The sequence below is a fragment of the Opisthorchis viverrini genome (genome assembly GCF_000715545.1).
Source record: "Opisthorchis viverrini unplaced genomic scaffold opera_v5_173, whole genome shotgun sequence".
Classification (NCBI taxonomy): Eukaryota; Metazoa; Platyhelminthes; class Trematoda; order Opisthorchiida; family Opisthorchiidae; genus Opisthorchis; species Opisthorchis viverrini.
In genome coordinates this window covers 904882-916074 of record NW_008751827.1, presented here as the reverse complement: position 1 = coordinate 916074, position 11193 = coordinate 904882, and the positions used below count along the sequence as shown (strand labels likewise).

At 44.0% G+C, this 11193-nt stretch overlaps 1 protein-coding gene across 1 annotated transcript in view; it reads left to right on the top strand.

The window, feature by feature from the left end:
• Window positions 1–7844: 7844 nt before the first annotated feature.
• The window catches only part of T265_07439 (hypothetical protein), a gene marked incomplete at both ends in the record, with an annotated part of 56780 nt that continues 53431 nt past the window's right edge, over window positions 7845–11193 (top strand). Inside the window, one exon of the mRNA XM_009172957.1 lies at window positions 7845–8082. Within this exon, the coding sequence (XP_009171221.1) occupies window positions 7845–8082 (238 nt within the window). The remainder of the gene's footprint in view (window positions 8083–11193) is intronic.

The following is an 11193-nucleotide window of genomic DNA, read 5'->3' as shown; positions in this document are numbered from 1 at the left end:
CCTGCACAACTTAACTACCCTAACAGGGTAAAACTAAAAAATCTCCTCACTACCTGTCAGAATCTGAATGTGCAGATGAAGACTTTGATCCACTCTTACTGCATTCTGCCAGTTTATTTACAATGCAAAATTACGGTTAACAATTTCGCTAGTGATCCAACCAATCGCGTTGAAGAAGGTGGTGAGGCCGCTGCAGAAGTAATGAACAACCATAGGAAGTTATGAAACATGCTTAGCGTGAAATCAACTTACTGTCGAACGTTAATGTCTCTGCAAACTCAATAATGAAACGAGCAGCCAAGAATGGCTACTAAATTAGGAAACGCCGAGACACGGACGATTGCCTATCAACAAAACCCAAATTGAACCCTATTGGGTGTTGTGAGGGGGAGCTAGAGGGTTGTTGAGCACTGGATCAGTCAGTTCGTTTCACATGAGCAAGACTGACCCAGAGTTCGTAGAAATCATTTTGTTTAATTCGGCAACCAATTTTCACTGGTTGTTTCATTACAACTAATGACCTGATGGCGAGATCCCGAAAACATCAGAGTTCATCACTGTGTTCTTGTCGGAACTACTGGAATATTCAACCAAGGTGAACTTTCCAAACATTATTTTGCTTGTCTGCACATTACATCAGCATTTGATAAGTGCTAGGAGATAAATAGTAACGCGTGATGACGAACAAAGAACCGTACAACGTCTAGCTTCATCAAATGGTTGACTCAGTTAACGCGCGCTGTAGATCAGCTGTATCACAGGTGCTTTGTAAGTAGCCAGGAACATCAGAAGCTATGCAGAAGCAATCAGATGTTCTTTGTATTTTCTTGCGCCTTGCGCTGAGAAAGCCAGCCAAACAGTACAACACCCAAAATTTCAATACATATAAGAAAATCACGGCCACAACTAGATGCCATTTCACGAGAATAGCAGTTTGCCTTCGCAGTGTGCGTTCTGCTGAACGGCTCCAAATTTCCGCCCAGCGTATGTGCGTTTAACACTTGGCGAATCACCTTCAACGTTTTCGTAAAGGAAACTACTCATAAGGTTGCTGAAATTTCTTCGACAGCTCACGACCACTTTCGCCTCAACGTTGTTCCTTCTCAATGAACCAATTCAAGGTTGACGGCGACAAGCGACTGACACGCATTTGTTCAAGCATATAGGAGCTGTGCGGTTCATCAACATCATCGGTTTGAAAGCATTCTTTAAAGACAAGCACACGAACAAAGATAGTCGGAAACCTACTCAGATAATCTTGGATAAACAGTCAGTGTCTTCAAGGTGTGCAGACCGTAGACATCAACTATGCTTGATCAAACACACCAATTTCACGGCCGGAAACAAATAAGAACCCAATGAAAAATTGAACAAACAAACAAAACAGTGATTGTAAAGCAATGCTTGACAAACAAAACGCGTCTGATTGTTGTATAGCCTCAGTTAGTGGTCACTTGAATTTAGGTCCTCAATGGTGCGAAGAAACCGGTAATGGACGGGAGAGAGGAGTAAGTCCCGATGTGTACGAAATCAGTCGGGATTGTTCCACTCATATCACCCCCTAGTGGTTTTTCATTGAGGCCATAAGTCAGTGTCAGCATTTCCGTTCTGCATTTATCTTCACAGGCCTTTTTAGAATAAGTGATCAGTAGGTCATGTCCCTTTGTGGACTGAGTAAAGGGCTGATCAAGACGGTGTAGAGATGCGTAACAGCTGACAGTTGAAGACATAACAGGAGAAAAAATTGAATAAATCGAGTGGTCAGTACTGTTAAATCCCCCTGGAGAATTGTCCTTATGCTAGTGAGTGAATTCAGTAAGATTTTTTCATTCCCATCAGCCATGTTCATCATAGGGGCGAGATGGACCAAGTGGTTAGAGCGCGAATCTACTGGCCGGAACGTCCGTAGTTCGAACCCGACCTCTGCCTCTCGACTTCCCTTGTCTAGGCTTGGGCATTCCGGCAGTATCCCATCTCTCGTGCCTCCTTTGTGTGGCAGGGCAGGGGGGCACCAAATGCTGCTTACAGCTGAATAAAAAATTGAATAAATCGAGTGGTCAGTACTGTTAAATCCCCCTGGAGAATTGTCCTTATGCTAGTGAGTGAATTCAGTAAGATTTTTTCATTCCCATCAGCCATGTTCATCATAGGGGCGAGATGGACCAAGTGGTTAGAGCGCGAATCTACTGGCCGGAACGTCCGTAGTTCGAACCCGACCTCTGCCTCTCGACTTCCCTTGTCTAGGCTTGGGCATTCCGGCAGTATCCCATCTCTCGTGCCTCCTTTGTGTGGCAGGGCAGGTAGGCACCGAAATGCTGCTACAGCTGAATGATTTATGTTCGAGGGCGCAACAACTGGTTGTGGCCTCAACTACTTACCGTTTGTACGTTTTTCCTTTATTGACGACATAACCATTCCCTCAGAAGGATGGGCAGTTCAGGCGGCTGTGGAATCTCTTTACTGAAGGTAGGGTTCCAGTCTCCGTCATAACTGTTGACGATGCCATTGTGTATGTTCTAAACAGACTGGTCTCTTCACAAAGAATCAGTTTAGATGGTTTTGTATGTAGATATATGTAGTGATTAGACGCAGGATCTTTTCATCATTATCATCACGCCATAAAACACTAATACCAAATCGGTATGAAAGAATTTTCACAATGACGAAATGAAGAAAGAAAAATCTTAATCTCCACAAGTCGTGCCTCAACTCTCATGAAGATTATGGTAAGACAACCTGCTTTCCAGCTTTCCCCACGCACAAGTACAACCAGAAAACCGAGGTTGTTTGTCCCTTAATTTTTGACCAGGTTGGTCAGGCAAACTATTTGCACATGAGAGGGGAAACCCTCAGTTTACTTAGCCTACGAATTACCACAATATGCAAAGTCTCGGTTGGGCCGTAACCTGTCACTGAATACTACAAAGTACTTTGTTTGAGTCTGAACGGACCAAAATAAACAGGCCACTTGCCCTCCAATATTTGCACAGTTGTGTCAGAGGGTCTCAGTTTCTCGACGATACGTGAAAAGATTGTGTAAAGGGTGGTAGGATGGAACATACCCTGTCTGAGCAGTAAATGTCTGTGGACAGAAAATAAACGTTACTCAAGCGTGAAAAGGAACAGGATACCGCCTGATCGCCTCATTGAGCATGGAACGCACGCGCACTGACAACAGCTAACTATCAACAACCTTACAATCGGAAGAAAGGGATGGAACAAGGGTGCAAGCAAACGGGATGGTTCATACTTTAATAGAAGCATGACTACGCGTCTTCAGTGAGCGTGCTTTTGAGGTGTGCTCTGCAAGATTTATTGTACCATTTTCGTTTGAAATTCCTTCCTTCAGGCAGTTGTGTGGAAGGTGTAACATCTCACCGGTTTGACCGCAACAGAGTTTGCATAATTGTTTGATCCGTCTAAATCTCCTTCTCGCACATTCTCACAGTCTACGCGTGTGCACTGGAGCGAACATTGGTCGGTATCCTGTTCCTTTTTACGCCTGACTACCTATCGGTCTTGCTGTGCACACCCTTCCACCCCTTCACACACGGACCAGTCTGATTGTCGCTTAACGACACACACATTTCTCTCCTCACATACATTGTCGGAACATGCTCTTTGTGAGTCTACAGGTGCCCGCCTCAGAAATGACCAAATGACTTCACGAAACAACCGTGTGCGGTACACTGTGCGCGCAATGCTACGCGCTTTAGCCTATCCAACAAAATTTGGTTCTCAGTGAACGATAGTGTATCCACAATTGGTGCTTAGTAAATCTGGCAGAAGTGCCGACAGACATGAACAGCTGAAAGACAGATTTTGCGATTTAAGTGCTGCAACGTGTTGTAGAAAGGGATTCACGAGACTGGCATGCGCAGCATGGGAAACTGCAGTACACATGGTGCTTCTGGAAAACCAAATGATCAAGATTCTGACCCATGATTAGGAAGTTTTCAGGTCATCCACAGAGTTCGAAGAAAAAATAGGCGAGTTGTCCAGCTTATTTAAAACCAGACCAAGCAAAGTGCCTTTTCCAGTTTCAGTTACATCACTTGGACAATGTGGCCTGCTAGATCGATCAGGTCACATGGGCGATCAACATGACTGATACAACATCCACGAAAGTTCTCGTTCGGTTGTAACCAAACACTTGTTTCCTCAGTCTTTGTTGAGTTTTCGTTTGAGTACTCAGCTTCACAGAGTGATTTCCTGTCGATGCGAAATTTAGTTTATTTGAAAATAGAGATAGAAAAGTGAGGCACACCATCTACATACAAGCCGGCATTCTGATTGGCTAATCGCTCCAAAAGCCAAAATGCGCGCTTTCAGATGGAGTTTACAAGCAGGTCAAGTCAAGAACGCGTTAGACGCATGTCACGCGAAAAAAATGGGGAAGCTTGAGCAATCAAAACGTGATAAAAATCATCAATTATAATTTACAGGATATATTTCGGGAAATTCTAAACAAACACGCGTTGCTATTTGACAACTCACGCGTGTAATGGTTGTCAAAGATGACACTTTAGGATATGTCCATTTATTCTAAGGTGCTCTTCACTGACCTCTTCCCCTTCACGTGATCTCCTTAGTTTAGCTATTTTTGTTACCGCCTTTACTCAGGAAACAGAATGAATTCAAGAAAACATAATCAGAAGCACAGCTAGGAATTTGGACGCCCAGTAGCCTGGTTAAAAATAGGAGATTCCAGTTGGTTTTCAATTTAGACACACAGCGGACAGTGAATTGGATCCGCGGCCCATGCATGCGATCGGTCAAAACAACAGAGTTATCCCACTTAACCAACAATGCACGGGATGCAGTGGATTAGTGATTCAGTTTACATGCTATGCCTCTTGCATTTGGGGTGGTGGCGGTCACGTGACATCGTCTGTTAGCCCTTGTCACGTGATAGTTTTTGAACCAATCATTTACTTGGGTTTGGCTTGTGGGTGAATCGCCTCTCAACAAGGGCTGGTACGTATTCGAAATTCAAAGGAATAGCACTAGGTAGCATCAGTTTGACTAAGTCCTATGTCTGTGAACAATGTCTAGTTCCACGGTGGTTCGTTTCAGATGGTCATGTAGTGTCTGGGAGACCTCAGCATTCGTCCCGGGACCGAAAGTTCCTGTCAACCACTCCAGCCAAATTCACAGGTCACTGCTGTTTGAACAATACCCGTATGCTGACGGGGATTTTTATCTTTTATTAGAGTCAACCGACAGTGTATAGGCTTGGTCGCCCCGGAATATCCATCACGGAAGTATGGACTGCGAGACGAGCGTGCTATCAATTATCTACCGGTACACGCTAGGCACCTCTAATTTTTGAAGTCTGAACACGCGAACATATTCATGCCTGTAGTGGTTGATTGTGCCCAGCGCCTCGAAGGAAGATCGAGCAGCTGTCCTGGTTGTGTCCTGTTGAGGACTTTGTAGCGTTGCCAAAATCCATGCTTCTAATGTTGCCATAATCGATCCGTCATCCCTCCGGAACGAGATTTTATCCCCATGGAGAAAACCTGGAAATAATGAATTGGTTGAAACAGAATATCTTTTTTCTCCGTCTTTTGCAAACACACATAGAACACCACGGGTTTGGTGTGAACTAAATGGATACGAGCCGGCCTGCCTCGGCGCACGCCTAGGGAACGAGACTAATGTGAGTTAAGTGGGGGTAATAGCCTTTAGGATCGTGTACCGCGGCACTGAAAGTAAATATTATCTTTCATTGCTTGTCACTGTTTTTAAGGGTTGCGTAATTTTATAAACTATGAATTTTTGAGGCATTTCGTTCGCTGCAAGGAAATATAAAGTTTAAAACCAATTCCTTCTGATTGGTTTGGGTTTTCAAACAGCCAAACTGCCTCAGTCAAATTGTTCGACCCTAAGAAGACGTAGCAACGCGCTCAGTCACCGGAATACCCATTAGGTGAGCCGTGTAGGAGCACAGTACAAAACCATACTCGTGGACCAACTAGAATGATTAGCCTTCCGGCTTTTAGGTGAATTTTTACAGACTCGGCCTAATTGGCTGTATTTCGGTACCGTCCTTGCCGTTATCGAGATTTTTGTCACCAGTGAATGAAGACAACAGAATGAAATAATAACTTCAGATTGAACAGCCAGTTAACTAGGACGCTTTAAACTACAAGGAGGCAATACTATTCTCGACTTCCACCAGTCGTATGCAAACACTGTCAGTGAAAGGTGAACAAAGTAGCAGAACTACAGCCAACCGAAGTGGTATAATCGAGCGGTAAACCACATCAGCACCCAACACGACATCTGTGTGACGGTACCAGTTGACAGTATTTAGCCTCAGGGAAACTGACTGGACGGTACACGGGACAAGTGAAATGGATCACATCTTCCGTGTAATTTCACTGCAGGTATGAGGGGTAAGGACGTAGTCAAGTTCTCTAATTGCACACTGAACGGAGTTGTCAAAAGTACATGAGGTGCTACATGGTTTACCGATTGGCTAAGTAAAATTCCTAATAGGGACCCTCACAAAAGTTCGCTGTACTGAAAATTTACGCAGAGAACGTTGAAGAAACAGTAAAGAACGCTTCAGAATCACTATCAGAAAAGGAAAATATTATCGGGTTTCTGAGTAGTCTAATCCCCACTCAGTCCATCATCCTATCACCCCTAGTTTTCACTAGAGTAATTAAAACGGAATACCTTATGGAAACTTTTGAATTCAAAACACAGCAAAGTCGAATAAGATGTTATAATCCCGCTTTTCGATTTATTTGGGCAACATTTTTAAAGGATTTCTACAAACAGTTGTGTACTACTTAAGTGCGTTGTCATTTGGGTCCGCAATCATGTCTTCTGATAGGTGTGTTGCTGAGATCAGTTGGCAGTCAAGTGTTACCAGCGTGCGTGGGTGTGTTAGCTCGTGATTTTGAACGCACTTCGATTGGGATGCGCCTCCGTTCGCTGTTGTACAGGCTGTGATGCGTGATCGTTGGAGTCCCTGCTTGACTCCTGACTATTGTGTCTAACAAGGTGTACAGTAAGTCCAAGCCAGACAGACGGGATACTGCCGCCATCACTAAGGTTGTTGCAGTTCGGCTGTGTGTTGGTCTCGAGTACTTCCTAGCACGCCCGTTCCACGTGTGATTTGAATCCCAACTGCAGTATACGTGCACCATCGAAGTTGATTAAATGACTTCACTCAAGTGCGTAAAGTGCAGTGGCTGAGTCACTTTAAAGTTTTTTCTTCAACTCGATTGGGTTTCGCGGATGAAAAAGCACATGTCGTTTGTGCAACTGATTGCTGAATCTCGAGAGGTCATTGCCTGGAAGAGTGAGCAACAACGTTTTCCGTCAGACATTATTTGGCGTTCCGGCTTTCAGAAGACGGTCGCTGTAGATCAGGCCTGGTGCCCCGCTCATCCGTATTGATCTGTGGTAAAGTTTACGCAGATGAATGGCTAACTTGATGGTTTGGCCCGGCGACTGGGGGAGTATCCTGCTAACACTCATTACTTGGAAAATTTATGGGACCCACAATTTTGAGAAGGAATTCCTTTTCCACGTTTAGAAAGAAGCATATTGTTTGAACTCAAAAAGTTCTGCGAATTGTACACTGAGCAAAGGCTTGGCAGTTTCGCAGTCCAGAACAACTTCAGCTTGTTTATTTATTATTTATCTTTGGCTAACGACTACCTACTTTCTGTCACATTGAGATAAAGTATAGATGTAAAGGTTTTATCAAACAGGCCCGCCGACTCGTAGCTATCTACACATATTGCCGTCACCCTGCTTAGTTCGAATGCACTTTATGATCAAATGAAACTGAAGCAGTTGAAACAAAAGGACGTTTATGAAATATGATTAACAAATCTACTGCACCAGGAGAAGATGCATATGGAGAGTGCTCTGTATGGCGCGGTGATGATGGCTGCCTTGGTGCTGCATCCACAGTTCCAAGTAAACGAGTTATCCTTATCCGACTTTGTAACAAGTTGAACACCGAAAATGTAGAAGATGATAAGATGACGGTCATGGCTATTGAGCTACACCGACGGTATCAAGAGCCTGACGATATCGTCTGCTTGGAAAATATAGGTAAATTTAGTTTCGCTGTAATTCAAACGCCGCAGAGACTCGGCCATACATCAGTTAATGACCAACAATCTGCCTTACTTTGAGGACCAGTATGGAACTAGCTGATGCAAACTGGTTGTGGCAGAAGATATTCCTTGAGAGTCACACGTGGACACTGAAGCCTGCGCCCTCTTCCACGCCCTGGTTTTGGGTCAACATGAGATTTGGAGTTGAAACAAGGAGGAATTCTAGAACTCTGAAAGCCCAGCAACCTATCACAATATGCGTTACTCATGACTTCCAAGTAATACTGTACGTCTCTACTACTCCTTGTGAACTTTAAAGATAACTAGTCAAACTAAGGTGTACGTGGGCACATGGACATTCAGGCCGTGTGTAAGTGAGGCTGACTCATGGACCTGACTGATTCTTTATTTCGAAAGTAAGGGATTGGTCCCTCATATCAACACTACATCGCACACCCAGATGCTGTGTTTGTTTGTTATTTTACATTCAGTAGTTAGTTCCTCAACAACACTCAGACTCAGATGAGTGCGCACACAAGACGGCCCCTCCCGTGCGTATCAACCTCGACCGCCCTCTATTAGCTGAATGAAGTCGTTGGCCCTGAACAGTCTGTCACTTCACACCGCATGCCCATAAGTGTCATGCCCACTTATTGTGGCCGCAAAGTTTGCATTCTCACCTGTAACTAGACGACAGAACGATATCTGGCCCATGGAGGCGAAACGGATACCAACTTTATTTGGGATTAAACCGGACAAAGCTATGGTCTACCGCTGGTGCCGGCCAACAGGATGTTTTTTTCAGGCAATGCAGCCAACCGAAACCTACTCAGTCACTTTACGCTTCAGTGCAGATGGAGACGCTGGTGACGGCTGCCCTTAGAAAGCATTTTGTCAGCAAACTACATTGCGTGATGGGTGTACGTAGGCGACCGTCAAACTGCTCGGTCACTTCTTGTCTCAATGTAAGTAACATTGAATAGAAAATCGAGTTTGAACTTTTTGATGTGTAACGTTTCAGGTGAGAACGGTGTGTTTTTCAGTCCTTTCGGGTCTTAGAATGGTGAATGACTTACTGATCTCTTGGATCTCTTGTTCGAGCCTGATTTGCTGAGAGTGGTTCAGGAAGAAACTGGGCTTTTTGTAGAAAAAAATTCGCGGAATAAATACTGTAGGACATTCCCAATAGAGATGGAACAGCTTTGTAATGCCCCCGGATATTCAGATAAGATTGATTTTGCTTACAGGACGAAACCTCCATTGATATTTATTGACAAAATTTCTATCAGCTAAAGTGTGGAAGAGTTTGAAACCCGTGGAACACATTGAACATTCAGCACAAAGAGTCGAGTTTTTCGGCCGGGAACATGGAGAGTTCGATTCCAGCAAAACTTGGATCCATAAAAGACCTCATTGCTGTATGTAAACGAAGCGCCGAAGAGCTAAACTTAGCACTGTCACAACAGTGCGGTTAATAAATTGAGCAGCTACCCAAATTCGCTTTTGAACTTATCAGAAGATCCCTGGCGCCATCGAACAGACAAAGTGATGAACTGTTGCTTGCATGATGTATCTGTCCGGGAAATATGACAAACACTGTCACAACAGTGCGGTTAATAAATTGAGCAGCTACCCAAATTCGCTTTTGAACTTATCAGAAGATCCCTGGCGCCATCGAACAGACAAAGTGATGAACTGTTGCTTGCATGATGTATCTGTCCGGGAAAATATGACAAATTTTTTTTAAAAAAATGCTAGTTACCGTTAGAAGCAAAATCTGGCTGGTATAGGAACTTTTGCACATCCTACCCCCGTCCTCTGCTTCAAAAAGGGCAAGCTTTCAAAGCCAGCCAAACCCTTCAGAGCTTTTTCTCTTGTGAGCACAGGTTCTGGAGCATATTGTACCAGCGTTTTCCAACACAGCTGAGTTTGGCATCAGCCTGTACAAAGAAGAACACAGTAGGAAGTTTCCTTGACGAAATAAACTGCACACAAGGCGGCCGAAACCTTTGGGCGGCACACAACAAGATTCTCTGTTCTTGGGACTTATCGAGTAGGGGCTGTGTTCGAGTTCCCGTTAACCTTATATTACATACAAAAATGCACGGAATTCATGAAATGCACTTGTTTTCAATTTCTTTTGGTGTTAACTACAGAATCATCAAAATCTCAGCTTATACTTCTACTATAGTTTCAAGTGAATGAGCTGTATAAATGCTGCCTCATACTTTACTTACAAGATATCGCAGTACATTACCTTAAAGGAGAACTATTCACAAGGTTAATGCACACTCTCCTATAACTCGTAAACTCTCTTGGCGCACAGTCCTCGAGAGATTCAAATGGCGTTTGGCTAAATTCCTCGTTGAAAACAAACCGCTTTGAAGACGAGTGTATTTCTCGAACTGCGTCCGTCGAATGACTACTAGACTCTATCCACCAAAGCTGGCCCGACTAGTCATCACATAACCAACCAGTAAAATGTGTTTGATGAAACAACTGCCACGTGACCAGAATAGCAGAGATAATATTTCAATGAATACTACTCGAAAATGTTTCACAATGAACACACCCGCATTATGGACAAACAGCGCTCAACAAGAGTAAGTAATGTACCGAGAGTTAGCATTGTATTCCTCGAAAGTCCAGAACCAGAAGGAGACGAGATAGGCATCTCTGAAAAAGCAAATAGGTCTGGGAGACGTCCTTGGGAATTCGCCTGCAGAATGAATCAGTCGTTAGCTCTGAAGCAACTGAAGATCGGTGAATATTCAATGAAGAATATTTTGGTGGTTTCTAGAAAAATGGCTGGAGTTAAAGTAAGTCAACCATTTTAAACCCCTTCCACTTGAGAACCAAAAAGTGATCAAAAGAGCAGCTCAGCGGTCGTAGTAATGTGCGACTGTCGTCAACAAAACGTTCTCTGAAACGTGCCTGGAAACATCACGAACGAGGGATTCAGCTGGGTTCCAGGTGAGCCTCTCGAAAATCCAAATTAGTTTGCAACAGTGTATTTCGCTAATTTCGTGCAATTTGGTTTGAAGTAGAACATAAGGTTGACGGAAACCCGGGGACTGCGCCTACCTGATGAGCCCGAAGAAGGGCG